This window comes from Cetorhinus maximus, unplaced genomic scaffold, assembly GCF_964194155.1.
Source record: "Cetorhinus maximus unplaced genomic scaffold, sCetMax3.hap1.1 HAP1_SCAFFOLD_1338, whole genome shotgun sequence".
In the NCBI taxonomy this organism is placed as follows: Eukaryota; Metazoa; Chordata; class Chondrichthyes; order Lamniformes; family Cetorhinidae; genus Cetorhinus; species Cetorhinus maximus.
In genome coordinates, this window is record NW_027597279.1 from 43,933 (window position 1) to 59,441 (window position 15,509).

The window sequence follows — 15,509 nt, forward strand, 5'->3', positions numbered from 1 at the left end:
CCAAAATTGAGACAAAAAAGGAGGGCGTATGACGCATGCCAGTCAAGTTCTTCAAGTGAAAATTAGATCTAATACAATCGGTTGAAAATGGAAGTGAAGAGGAAAATAAGACTGGCAAAGACAGAATAGAACTACAGTTAAGAAAAAGGAAACCCAAAGATCTTCAACGAGCATGTAAACAGTGAACTGGTAGTAAGAGGTGGAGTGGGTCCTAATTGGGACAGGGTGTGAGATATATGTTTAGAGATGCAGGACATGGTTAGAATACTTAATGAGTTCTTTGTATCAGTACTTACTTAGGAAGACAAATCTGCAGAAGTATCAGTAGAAGCAAGACAGTGGAGGCAATGGATAGCGTGAAAAATGAAAACGGAGGTGGTGCTGGAAAGGCTGGCTATTCTTAGGGTAGAAAGTCACCAAGTCTGGATGGCTTGCATTCCAGGCTGCTAAAGGAGTGCAAGTGGAGATAGTGGAAGGGTTTGCCTTAAATTTAAGCTTCCCGACATATGGGAGGTGGTGCCAGTAGATTGAGGAGTGCCAAATGTGACACCCTTATTCAAGGAAGGACAGTCACAGCAACTACAGTTAGTCTAACATCAGTGGTGGGCAAGGTTTGGAATCCTTAATCAGGAAAAGAAATCAACAGACACTTGGTGATGTTTGAGTGTAATTTGACAGGGAGGTAGTGGCATTGTCACTGGATTAGTAATCCACAGTCCCAGTGTAATACTCTGGGGCCCTGGGTTCAAATCCCACCACAGCAGATGGTGAAATTTGAAATCAATGAAAAAATCTGGAATTAAAAGACCAATGACTATGAAACCACTGTACCTATCTGGTCCACTAATAGCTCTCACCTGGTCTGTGACTCCAAATGCACAGCAGTGTGGTTGACTCTTAAATGTCCATCAAGGATAGGCAATAAATACTGACCTAGCCAGTGACGACACCACCGCCACCGCCACCGCCACCCGCCACCCCCCCCACCCCCCACCCCCCCACCCCCCACCCAACCCCCAACCCCATGAACAAATAAAAAAATTGGATAAAAATTTGGCTTAAGGACTGTGAGCAGAAAGTCATGGTAGTTTGTTGTTTTTCAGACTGGAGGGCGGTAGACAATAATGCTTCCCAAGGGTCAGTGATAGGACCACTGCTGTTGTTGCTATATATACATATAAATGGCTCGGATCTTGGAAGAGTGTAAAATTTCAAAATTTGCCAATGATAGCAAAATTGGGAGGAGTGACAGATAGCAGGGGTGATACAAATTGCCTGCAACAGGATATAAATAGGCCAGCAGAATGTGCAGACAGTGGACCGAGGGGTGCAGGTACATCGATCTTTGATATTGAGAGAGTAGTTAGTAAAACATATGGGATCTCAGGTTTCATAAATAAAGGCATTGAGTACAAAAGCAGAGAAGTTATGCTGAACCTTTGTAAAGTTCTGGTTAGGCTCCAACTAGAGTATTGTGTCCAGTTTTGGTCACTTACTTTAGGAAAGATGAAGGCCCTCGAGAGGGTGCGGAGGAGATTTACCAGAGTGGTTTCAGGGATGGGAGGTTGGAGTTACAAGGTTAGGTTGGAAAGACTGGGGTTGTTCACCTTGGAGCAAAGGCGTTTAAGAAAATAATTCATGACTCACAACAACGATGTATCCCAGAGAGGAAGACGGATCCTAGGAAGGGGATAAACCAACCATGATTAACCAAGAAAGTTAAGGATGGTATCAAATTGAAAGAAAAGAAAACAATGTTTAGTGGTAAGCTAGAGGATTGGGAAAGTTTTGAAAACCAACAAAAGATGACCAAAATAGGAGGAAGAAAATAAACTTTGAGGGTAAACTAGCAAGTAATATAAAAACAGACAATAAGAGCTTCTTTAAATATATAAAAAGGAAGGGAGAGTTCAAAGTGAACATAGGCCCCTTAGAGAATGAGGCTGGGGAAATAATAATGGGAAACCAGGAAATGGCAGAGGTGTTGAATAAATACTTTGCATCAATCTTCATGGTAGAAGACACTAATAGCATTCCTATACTAAATAATCAAGGGGCAAAAGGTGGTGGGGGAGGAAATAAATACAATAACTATCACTAAAGAAAAAGTACTAAAGAAGCTAATGGGGCTAAAGGCTGATAAGTCACCTGGACCTGATGGGCTGCCTGGGATACTAAAGGAAGTAGCTACAGAGATAGTGGATGCACTGATAGTAATCTTCTAGGAATCTTTAGATTCTGGAAAAGTCCCAGGGGATTGGAAAACTGCCAATGCATTAGGTAGGTAGGTTAGGTGTTTCTCACGTGTCCGTGCAGACTCGATGGGCTGAAGGGCCTCTTCTACACAGTGATTCTGAGAGGCCCCAGCACTGATCCCTGTGGTACACCACTCATCACTTCCTGCCAACCAGAAAATGGCCCATTTATGCCAACTCTGCTTCCTGTTAGCTAGCCAATCTTCTATCCATGCCAATATGTTATCTCCTACACCATGAACTTTTATTTTCCAAAATAACCTTTCATGAGTCGCCGTATCAAATGCCTTCTGGAAATCGAATGACTGTACATCCACTGGATCCTCTTTATCCACAGCACATGTGGCTCCTTCAAAGGACCCCAATAAATTGGTTAAACATGATTTCCCTTTCACAAAACCATGCAGATTCCACTGGATTACCTTGAATTACCATCCCCTGAACCATTTGCAGACATCCAGACAATCTGTTATTCAAGTGGTGTAAACCTCACCATAAAATCACTGTGCAATGGACTCTGGCTGAGAAATGGAATCCACTGGCCATGCAATCCAATCAATTTACACAATGGACCTGGAATGTGAACTCCCCAGCTTGCTGTGACTATATTTGGTAGCCAGTCAGTTTGTGAATAGGAGTCATGTGATGGCAAGCTAACCCTTTGTTTCAAGAAACTGCTTTTCCAGGGTCAGGGATAAGCAGGAAGACCACGTATGGGTAACAAGGAGAGAACGTTCAGTCCCTCTCTTGCTCCAACCATTCTGCAAGAGCATGCCCTGCCTGTATTTGACCAACCAACCTCCACGGGCATCTTCAGCAGAAACCAAACAGTCACTAACTTCAGAGGAAGGTCAAGTGTCAAGCTTATAAAATTATCAACACAGAATCAGAAATATCACCAAACGCTGTCAAAAACCATCTGACATCAATTGAGATAACTATTTGATTGGCTCTCTTTTGGATACTCAAAAGAAATGCAACTTATCCTCCCCTCCTTGTAACTTACTTGCGTGTAAGCAAGAACCGCCTGAATGTGTGTGTGAGTGTTGAAGTGTTTTTTCTTTATATAGATCAGGTGTTAAGTTCATTAAATACTATTTCTTTTTCTTTTAAAACTTACAAAACTTTTTATTTAATTCATTCACAGGATGTGGGCTCTACTGGCTGGGCCAGCATTTATTGCCCATCCCTAATTGCCCTTGAGATGCCCTGTGTATGACTTTTACAGTCACAGCACTTAAACAGTTAAATACTCACTGAATTGGTAAGCAAATTCTTTTAAAAAAAACACCTGCTGCGGTCAACCAAGTGTTGGAAAGAAGGGGAAGCCATTCCACCACCCTTTACCTGACTGTGACACAGACATCTAATAATGCATCAGTGGAGTCCAGGAAAGGAGGAAACAATCAAAGGATGGCATTGAAGATAAACTTGTGAGGAGAGACTGATTAACATTCAGGTTGCAAAACCTTTCACCATCACAATGGTGGCAATTAGTCAGTGATATGAACCCATCTCCACATGCCCATTCTCAGGACTCTTTCAATTACATTTTTTTTAAAAATGCAGCTTGTGTCTCATTTTAGAGAGAAAGAATACAGCGCACGTCATTCAGCCCAATGGGTCAATGTCATGTTTGTGCTCCACACAAGCCTCCTACAATTTTATCAGCATACCTTACATCTTTCTCCCTCAGGTACTCAACTCGCTTTCCCTTAAATGCGTCTAAGCTCTTCATCTAAACCATTACCTGCGGGAGGGGTAGTGAGTTCCAAATTCACAATTTTCCCCAAGTCGTTTAGCCTGGGTGTATAAATCTCACCACAAGTAAATAGGATTCCTATCTGCATGACATCATTGGCAGGGAGTTTTTCCACCTGATTTTCACAAACTCAGCATTCAGATTTGCTGTTCTTTCACTCCCACTGTTTACATAATTCTTGTCTTTTTATGTATCACTAACCTTCTTGCCTGTCTAAGGCACGTATCCAATACATTTAACCCACTTCCCGATTGGGAGAATATTAACATAAGACAATTTTAAACTTACTAAAATCCCCACATAAACAAAGTTGCCTGATACTGACTGATCTATTTCCAGCATTCTATGGTGATAACTGTGTGGTGAATTCAAGACTGTTCTGCTTGAGTTTACCTTTGTTATCTGCATCTTCAGAAGCTTCATCCTCTTCGATATCCTCGACATCCTCCATATCTTCTTTCTGATCACATTCAGTCTGTTCTTTGCTATAAAAGATGGGGTTTCAAACATGAAAAGGGCATTTGTATGCACAAAATTACACATTTTAATTTAATTGCTATTGAAGGCACTCTTATTCATAAATCTGAAAGCAGAATAGGAATGTAATAAAAACCCAGTCAGATGCAAACCAGTACATGCTTTCTGAAGTCCTGATATTTTTGTTTAGAAAATGCACACAAAAAATCATTTTAAAAGGAAATATTGCGAAAAGAATAGAAGGAATAAAGCTAAGCACAGGTTAACAAATTTTATTTACTTAGCATTACAGTAAAGTAACATTTCAAACTCAACTACTCCAACTTCTGACAGAGCAAAGCTGCCCCTAGTACAACAGAAACAGAAGGGAAGACAAGTACAACCATGAGATCTTTCCAAAATCATTCCAAAACTATATATGAACTGGAAGGAGTAGGCCACTCAGCCCCTTGAGCCTGCTCCGTCAATCAATAAGCTAATGGCTGATCTGATTGTAACCTCAACCCCACGTTCCTGCCTACCACCGATAACCTTTCACCCCCTTGTTAATCAAGAATTTACCTCTGCCTTAAAAATATTCAAAGTCTCCGCATTTACCACCTTTAGAGGAAGAGAGTTCCAAAGACTCACAACCCTCAAAAAGATTTCTCCTCATCTGTTTTAAATGAGCGACCCCTTATATTTAAACAGCAACCCCTAGTCCTAGATACACCCACATCCCCTCTATATTTACATGGTAAATGCGGGCTCACTCTTAAGTTTTAAGAATAAATTGGATAGATACATGGATGGGAGAGGTCTGGAGGGTTATGGACTAGGTGCAGGTCAATGGGGCTAGTGGAATAATATTTTGGCACAGACTAGAAGGGCCGAATGGCCTGTTTTCTGTGATGTAGTGTTCTATGGTTCTATATTGACACTGTCCAGTCCCCTTAGGGTCTTAGAGGTTTCAGTCAAGTCGCCTCTTACTCTAGTGGATACAAGCCTAATCTGTCCAACCTTCCCTCAAGACAATCCACTCATTCCTGGTACTAGTCTGGTAAACCTTCTCCAAACTGCTTCTAACATATTTACATCTTTCCTTAAATAAGGTGACCAGTACTGTACACAGTACTCCAGATATAGCCTCACCACTGCCCTGTACAACTGAAGCATAACCTCCCTAGTTTTGTAATCAAATTCCCTAACAAACTATGACATTCTATTAGCTTTCCTAATTACTTGCTGTACCTGCATACCAGCCTTTTGTGATTCATGCACTAGGACACCCAGATCTCTGAACCTCAGAGCTCTGCAATCTCTCATCATTTATATAATGAGCTTTGTTTTTATTCTTCCTGCCAAAATGAATTTCACATTTGCCCACAGTATACGCCATTTGCCAGGTCTTTACCCACTCACTTAACTCACATCCTTAACCTCATGTCCTTGCCACATCTTACTTTCCTACCTATGTGTGTCAGCAAATTTCACAACCATAACTTCAGTCCCTTCATTAAAGTCATTTATTTAAATTGTAAAAAGTTGAGACTTCCGCACTGATCCCTGTGGCACACCATTCATTACATCCTGCCAAGCAGAAAAAGACCCATTTATGCCAACTGTTTCCTGTTAGCTAGCCAATCTTCTATCCATACCAATATGTTACCCCCTACACCATGAGCTTTTATTTTCTGCAATAACCTTCGATGTGGCACTTTATCAAATGCCTTCTGGAATTCTAAGTACAGTACATCCACTGGTTCCCCTTTATCCACAGCACATGACGCCTTCAAAGAACACCAATAAGTTGATTAAACATGATTTACCTTTTACAAAACCATGTTGAATGCCCGATTATCTTGAATTTTTTTTATTAAGTGCCTTGCTATAACATCTTTAATAATAGCTTCTAACATCTTTCTTTTAAGAGATGTCAGGCTAACTGGTCTGTAGTTTCCTTTGACTCCCTCCCTTTTTGAATAAAGGAGCTACATTTGCTATTTTCCAATCTAATGGAACCTTTCCCAAATCTAGCTAATTCTGGGAAATTAGAAACAATGAACCAACTATCTCACTGGTCACTTCTTTCAAGGCTGTAGGATGAAGTCCATCAGGACCCAGGAATTTGTCAGCCCACAGCCCGAAATTTGCTCAATACCATTTCCCAGTGATTTTAGAGTTCCTCCCTCCCAATTTCTGATTTACAGTTATTTCCGGGATGTTACTTGTATCCTCTATAGTAAAGACTGATGCAAAATAGCTGTTCAATTCATCTGTCATCTGTTTTCCATTATTAATTTCCCAGACTAGTTTTCATAGGACCAAAGCTCACTTTTGTTAACTCTTATTTAAGTAGCTATAGAAACTGTCTTTATATTTCTCGCTAGCTTGTTTTCGTACTCGAATTTTTGTCATTCTTTGCTGCTCTTTATATTCTGTCCAATCTTGACCATCCATCCTTTCCACAATAATATGCTTTTTCTTTAAGTTTGATACCGTCTTTAGTTTTTTAGTTAACCACAGATGGTGGGCCCACCCTTGAAATTTCTCTCTCGTTGGAATGTATCTATTCTGTGTATTATGAAATAGCCCTTTAAATGTCTGCCACTGAACCTCCATTGGCCTATCCCTTAACCTCATTTGCCAGTTCACTTTAGCTAGCTCTACTTTCATGCCCTCATAACTGCCCTTATTTAAGTTTAAAATACTTGTCTTGGACACACTCTCTCCCTCAAAACGAATGTAAAATTCAATCTTTTCACGATCGCTGCTACCTAGGGGTGCCCATCTCGTTGCACAATACCAAGTTTAGCCCTGAAGAAGAGTCATATGGACTTGAAACGTTAACTGTTTTTTTTCTCTCCACAGATGCTATTAGACCTGAGTTTTTCCTGCATTTTCTGCTTTTGTTTCAGATTTCCAGCATCCGCAGTATTTTGCTTTTAGCCAAGTTTAGTATAACCTACTCTCTGGTTGGCTCTAGAACGTGCCGTTCTGAGAAACTATCCTGAAAACATTCTATGAACTCATCAACCCTACCCTTTCCCATCTAATGTTTCCAGTCTATATTAACAGAAACTAGAAGAGGTGGTCATTCGGCCCTTCAATGTAGATTAACATCCCCCATGATTATCGCTGTACCTTTCTGACAAGCTCCCATTATTTCCTCCTGTAGTTACAATTAGGGGGCCTATACATCACTCCCACAAGTGACTTCTTGCCTATATCATTCATCTCAACTCAAACCACTTCTACATCCTGGTTTCCCGAACTAGGTCATCCCCCTTTCATGTGCTAATCTCATCATTAATTAACTGAGCTACCCCTCCACGTTTTTCCTGTCCTTCCTAAATGTCACGTACCCTTCAATATTCTGATCGCAATCTGCTCAGATCGCACTTATTACTATTTGCACTATCAGTTAATCTGTTTTGTTTCAAATGCTATGTGCATTTAGATACAGAGCCTTTAGTTTTGTCATTATTTTTGTAGCATCTAGCCTCATCCGATTTAGATTAGTACTCTGTCCCTTCCTGTCACATTGTTTATCATTTCCAATAGTAATACCTGTCTCGCTTGCCTTGTTCTACTCTTCAGTTTACCACATCTTCCCAATTTGGTTCCTTGCCCTCACAATTTAGTTTAAAACGCTCTCTACTCCCAGAGTTATGCGACTCACAAAGACACCAGCTACAGCACTGCTCAGGTGACCATCCCAGCAGGACAGATCCCACTTTCCCCAATACCCAACAAACCGGAACCCACTTCTCCCACACCAGTCTTTGAGCCACGCATTTCTCCAATCTGATTTGTTCCATGCCAATTTGCACATGGCGCAGGTAATAATCGAGAAATTACCACCTTTTGAGGTTCTGTTTTAGTGCTTAGCTCCTCATACTGACTACGCAGGACCTCCTTTCTCATCCTGCCTATGTCATTGTACCTACATGGACCTTTACCACTGCATCCTTCCCCTCCCACTGCAAGTTCCTCCCCAGCCCTGAGCAAATGTCCCGAACCCTGACATTGGGCAGGCAACATAGCCATCTGGACTCTCACTTTTTGTTAAAGGGAACAGTGTCAATCCCCCTTACTCTATTGTCCCCTACTGCCATTACATTTCTTTGTGCTCCTCCCACTTGAATGGTTTCCTGTACCAGTGCCATGGTCAGTCAGTTCATCCACCCTGCCGCCCCCACTCATCCAAACAAGTTGAAAGAATCTCAAACCTATTGGACAATTGCAGAGGCTCACATTCATGCCCTCTAGGTCCCCTCAGCTGCCGTCACAACCTATTGTGCCTGACCACCTTCCAGATCAGAAGGCCCCATTCTAAAGGATGTAACTGCCTCCGGTACAAAGCATCCAGGTAACTCGCACCCTCTCTGATGTGTCGCAGTGTCCAAGGCTCTGCCTTTCTTTTTATTCGTCCATGGAATGTGGGGGTCACTGGCCAGGCCAGCACTCATTATCCATCCCTACTTCAGAGGGCATTTAAGAGTCAACCACATTACTGTGGTTGTAGGTCTGGAGTCACATGTAGGCTAGACCAGGTAAGGGTGAAGGATATCGACAATGGTCTTATGGTCACCATTAGACTTTTAATTCAAGATTCTTAATGAATTCAAATTCCACCATCTGTCGTGGCGGGATTCGAACCCAGTTCCCCAGAACATTACCTTGGGGTACTGGATTATTCGTCCAGCGACAATACCACTACGTCATCGCCTTCCCCTTCAAACTCAATGACTGAGTCGAAGCTCCTCAAGCTCCAGACACTTACTGCAGACGTGTTTGCCCTGGATCACACTGGTATCCAGGAGTTCCCACTTGCTGCAGCCCTGGCCATTGCCTGTCCTGCTATACTTGTGCTTTAATTACTTAATTATTTTATTCAATTATTTATTTAATACATTTAGTAATCTTACCACAAATTCCTGTACTATTTTAAACCTTAGGAATAGAATAGACCATGACCACTTACTGGATACTCAAACAGCTAGCTTCTTCCCGGTAGTAGGGCAAGAACCAATTCCTACAGGGTGAGATAGCTATAAAAAGCAAAGGAGTACCTCCCTTCCCTCCTCACCAAACTGCCTCAGCTCACCAAACTCTCACTCCGTTGAGGTCACATTGAGAATGTTTAAGTGTGTGTGTTCTGGACAAAAGGGACTAGCTGAGCCCAGGTACAGCAAAGGCCAGTTCAAGCTGGTTTCCTTAATTAACTATTTCAGCTGCTGCCAGTGGATAGCTTCTATATCTTCCTGCTTAGACCCCTGGATGAGACTTAGAATTTAAACAGTGCTTAAATACAAACAATAGATTTTTAGAAGGATATTTAAGTTTCTCAGCTCAAAACACATTCACTCCATTGAGGTCACACTCCAGGCAACTAGCATTGCCTCCCGGCACTGTGTACACAGAGGAGTAATCTCTACTGCACTATTTGGCAAAAACAAACCAGCAACTTTGAGTCATTTGGTAGTACAGAGCTTGAGCACTGCTAAGAGAGACATGCTATCGAAGCATCATCAGGCCAGCTCACAAGTGAGACGAATCCTAAGAAAAGAAAAAAATAATTATCTTTGAATCGGAGGCTGGTAATTATTGTTCCAGCAGACTTCTGCTTCTGTGGATGCACCGCTGAATGGCTGAACATGCGCAATTCGTGGATTTTTATGTCTTCAGGCCGGTAAATGGTCCTGGGCACATGCAGATTTTTTTCAGATTGGGAGCCAGCCCTACACAGGAGGAAAACAAGAGAAAGTGAAATAGCGTGAAAAGGTCAGGTGACCTGGAAGAGGTGCACCATTCTGGAGAAAGTGTCCAAAAGAGCAGGACACGGAGGGAGACAGGGAGCAGGTCCCAAAATAAAGAAGGTGACCCCAAACCAGGGAGTGGGACAGAAAGAGGTTCCAAGAAGACAGCCCATCAGAAACGAGTCAAGTTAAAAGTAAGGAACCGAGGAAAAGATTCCGAGTTAAAGAGACCACGAGGCTGTAGGGAACAGGCTTGGAACAAAGTGGGCTCGAGATAAGCCAGAAGATCCAAGGAGGCAGCCAAATGTTTGTAACTCCTTATCACTGGCCTTTGGAGCAGTGGGGCTCTGCTTGGCACGGCCGAGAATCTGGGAGGCTGCATGGAAGGTAAAGCTTGAATGCATAGAGATGTAGGAGAAAGGAACATCGGGAGAGTTCAGAACCTTGGAAGTGGACCTTTGTTGAAGGCGCCAGAGTGAAAGTATCATCCAGGAGAGAATTCCAAGGAATTCTAAGGGTGTGGAAATTGGAAGCCCTGGTTAGAAAGGCAGAGTTTCAGTGAGACCAGGTAGCTCGCAGTATGACCTGCATCGGGGGCGGGGGGGGGGTTGATGAAAGATCCATTGGATCTACTTTGGTGACATGTGTCATATGGTTTGAGTGTGGTGTAATCTTATCACAGTTCACCTATACTAATATTCAGGGTAAGTATGCAGTACAAGATAGATTGTGAATGGTGTTCTCTTTACAAATTTGTATAGATCTGTAAAGGTACAGGTGGGGCGAAGGAATTGAGATTTGACTCATTTACTTGTGTTTGTATTCAAATCTTTCCAACCTTTTTGTCTAGTGTAATATAGTTTGAACTGCCCGCCATGGTTTCTAAAAAAGAATTAAGTTAGGATCGATCAAGCCAGGTTCCACTCTGGGGTCAGGCTTGTCCAGTCGTAACATCAGCTGGGATCATAACACAAGATAAACCAACAGTAAAGGAAAGAACAATTTATACTGCACCAGGACAAGAGTGCTGATTGGTAGGCAAGTGGATTCTCTCCATGGCAGTGCCTCTACCAATGCAACAGATGACTGCAGGCTTTTGTTCAAATTCAAATCAGGCAACTTGACTCTGGTCAAGGCATTGCCATGGGGAATGAACCAGGGAATGGCTGTTCCCCCAAGATTTATTTAGTTGGAAAAGGCACAATGTTTGAACTTGCCCCTTCTGTCTTCAAATGACAGGGCCCAGTGTGTGAATATATGCAGCTTCTAGCACGCTTAAGAGGCCCACACTGTGAACCCAATGGAATCTTACATTTGTTTTCATATAATTCTTAGCACAATCAGGATTGTTTAGCAAGTGTTGTCCAGTTATATCTAATGTTGGACACCATGTTGAGCTTTGCAAGCATGGGCTGGTTGGGTACGGTCAGTATTTAGCATGTCCCTTTGATTGTTGGTAACAGGCAATTTGATACGATCCACCAGTCATTGGGATGTACGACCTACATACCTGGTATCACACCAGCACTGAAATTCATAGAGCACATTATTTTTGGCTCTTAACCAGGGGGTCTCACTACCATCCAAGGTCTTCACCCTGTAGTCAGTATCAATGACACAAAACAAACTAAGGATACAATTTCCACTATGTGGAAAGCCTTTATTAATGCACTAAGCAATAGTACATACTTACAAAATCAGTTGTTTAGTAAGACCCACGTGCAGGAGCTCGTCCCCAGGTGGTCAGTACACTGAACAAATTTCTTCACACAACCTCCAATGACTGACCAAATCACATTTCCTGGTTGCAGTCCCAATACCTTGGAGAGCTGTGGAGTCGGGTTATCTGACTGGATTATCAATCCCATCCTGACCATGCAAAGACAACCTGCACGTAGTCATTTCCTGTACTTAGCAGCAGGTGTCTCCAAGTACCTGCCAGCAACTGATGTGTTTTTTTATATCTTGGTAAGACAGGAAGAAAGCCATTCACACACTCAAGAGAACAACATCCAGGTCAGTGTCTGTAATCACAGTGCCTGGTGGTTAGCTACAGTGGCATGTCCTGACACCTCTGTGTGCCCTTGTCCAGTCTTCATTTTTTTTTAAAAAGTCTCATAAGCCTCAGAGTTATGTCTTCAGTTGAAAATCTTCTCTCCCTATCTGATATCCTCTGCACTTTACCACCCAGGTAGGAACCTCGGTACCTACCTGAGCTCAGGACGTTGGTCCATCTCACAACTGGTTACATTTTGACACAAATATAAAAATAACACGTATTTACAAGAAATAAAGGGATACCTTACAGCATCACAGAAATACACAATATCAAAATACCTTAGAGCACCACAGTAATATTAGTGGAGAATACCACTCATATTGCTACTACATAGTAACAGTATGGAGCGGCTAGCTTCACCTGTAACTCAACACAAGTGCAAGACAAAAAGCTTCAACATCATGTCTCTTTCATCAATACTCAAGCAATATATGTTGCGATTAAAAAGACCTCTGGTTTACACTAGCAGCACATGCATGCAGCAGAACTGCAAGAAAAAAGTCATTAAGAGTATCAGTTCTCACACAGCATTCATGGTGAGAAAATATCCAGGATTGTAGGCAGACTTTTGAGACTCAAAACACAAGCACTACAGCACCACCTACAGGAGTCACAGCAAAAAAGTATCCAAACTCAAAAGGGTAGTGTGCATTCATTTAACATGGCAAAGGCCTATCACAATTGTTTACACTGGGCTTAACATTGGCCAGAAGCTTAACTAGGCTAGCCCTAGGTGGCTACAAGAGGTCAGAGGCCAAATTGTATGGTGAGTAACTCACCTCCTGAATCCCCAAAGCCTATCCACCATCTACAAGACAAGTCAGGAGAGCGATGGAATACTCTCCACTTGTCTGGATGAGCGCGATTCCAACATTACTAAAGAAACTCCACACCATCCAGGACAAAGCAGCCTGCTTGATCAGCACCCCATCTACCACCTTAAACATTAACTCTTTCCACCATCGACACACAGCAGCAGCAGTGCATAACATTCACAAGATGCACGGAACAACTCGCCAAGCCTCTTTTGAAAGCACCTTCCAAACCCAGGACCTCTCACCTAGAAGGACAAGGACAGGAGTATGGGAACACCACCTGTCGCAAGTTCCCCTCGAAGCACCATCCTGACTTGGAACGAGATAACTGTTCCTTCAGTTGCTCGGTCAGATTCTGGAACTCCCTGCTTAACAGCACTGTGGGTGTACCTACAACAGACAGACTGCAGCAGTTCAAGAAAGCAGCTCCCCACCACCACCTTTTCAAGGACAACTAGAACAAATTCTGGCCTTGCCAGTGATGCTCACAACCCAAGAATGAATAAAAGTTTTCAACTGGACAAGAAAGTGATATACCAGAATAGTTAACATACGAATTAGGAGTAGGCCACACAACGTCTTGAGCCTGCTTCACCATTCAATAAGATCATGGTTGATCTGATTGAAACCTCAACTCCACATTATTGTCCATCAATTCACAATGGGCTGTGAGATTTGACAGACTTATGCATTTACGTGAATTAGACATTCTCCAGTCCAGTGTTGACAACTTTAATTATACAGCACAATTAACATAATAAACATAATAAAACTCAAGTATTGCTGAAAAGATAGAAGTTGTCTTGCACTCATCAGGACAGATGCAAAAATGCCAAATTTCAAAGGGAACAACAATTTATACTGCATGAAAAAAGGATGCTGACTGGGTGGTAAGTCAGCTCTGATTAGTTGAGGCGTTGCCATTGCAAATGCACCAGGGAGCTACTGCATTTTGTTTAATTCAAAATGCAATGTTTACACATATGCCTTTTGCCTGGAGAGGACAGGTCTCTGCATATGAGCTTGTAGCAAGTGCAAGTGAGCCACATTGCATGTCCGACTAATAATCTTAAATTGATTGTTAGTGCAATTCCTAGCACACTTCGGATTGTACAGCAAGTGCTTCCTAATCATGAAATCACACCGAACATTAGACATTGGTTGAGTTTCACAAGCATGGGTTGACTGAGTAGTCAGTACTCTCCTATTGCAAACAGCCAAAAGGGAAGTCTTGTTTGATACGATCCACCAGTTGTTAGTAAATACAGCCTACATACCTGGCATTACACTGGCACTGAAATTCAAATATCACATTATTCATTTGTGTCATAGGCAGGTCTTTTTGGCTTGATGGCAGAATCTTGATGGTGGAAAATACCCCTTATGTTGCTACTGTATAAACAGCTTGCTTCACATGTCGCTCAAGTTTGAGAGATATTTAACCTTTCCAAGGTAATGAGACCAGACTGGGCAGGTCTGAAAGTATCCTTAGGCCCATTCAAGAGTAAGTGCGATGCCCAGCAAGAAATGATCTGATTGGAATAGCCATTATCTCACAGAACTGAATTCTAGGTGAGGTGCGAGTGACTGCCCTTGATGCCAAGGCAGCATTTGACCGAGTGTGGCATCAAGGAGCCCTGGCAAAACAGGAGTCAATGGGAATCAGGGGGAAAACTCTCCCCTGGTTGGAGTTATACCTAGCACAAAGGAAGATGGTTGTGGTTGTTGGAGGTCAGTCATCTCAGCTCCAGGACATCATTGGAGTTCCTCAGGGTATTGTCCTAGGCCCAACCATCTTCAGCTGCTTCAATGAAACTTCTTCCATAAGGTCAGAGGTAGGAATGTTCGCTGATGAGTGCACATTGTTCAGTGCCATTTGCGGCTCCTCAGATACTGAAGTAGTCTGTGTCCTCATGTAGCAAGACCTGAACAATATCCAGGCTTGGGCTGATATGTGGCAAGTAACATTCACACCACACAAGTGCCAGGCAATGATAATTTCCAACAAAAGAGAATCTAATCGTTTCCCCTTGATATTTACCGGTATTACGAAAGTGAACCCCTCCGCCCCCCACCACCCCATTATCAACATCCAGTGACCAGAAACTGAACAGGACCAGCCATATAAATATTGTGGCTATAAGAGTAGGTCACAGATTGGGAATTCTGAGGAAAGTAACCGGTCATAAATCATGGAAATCTAGACACAGCGCCATTTTCTGAATCCGTATTCAATGAAATTATGAACATAATTCACAGTTAATTCAGCTTTCATGACACTATGTATGCCCAAATATATGGTGTTGCCAAGAGTTCTCCTCTGGGGCCAGCTCTTGCTAACATTTTTGACAGTTTCCACTTGAAATGTGCTTGATGGAATGACCCCGAACCTCTTACCTA

At 42.4% G+C, this 15,509-nt stretch overlaps 1 protein-coding gene across 1 annotated transcript in view; it reads right to left on the reverse strand.

The window, feature by feature from the left end:
- The window catches only part of nap1l1 (nucleosome assembly protein 1-like 1), a gene marked incomplete at its 3' end in the record, with an annotated part of 70,322 nt that overhangs the window by 41,027 nt on the left and 13,786 nt on the right, over window positions 1-15,509 (reverse strand). The window contains exon 2 of the mRNA XM_078536589.1: window positions 4,411-4,502. Coding sequence (XP_078392715.1) covers window positions 4,411-4,502 — 92 coding nt within the window. The remainder of the gene's footprint in view (window positions 1-4,410; window positions 4,503-15,509) is intronic.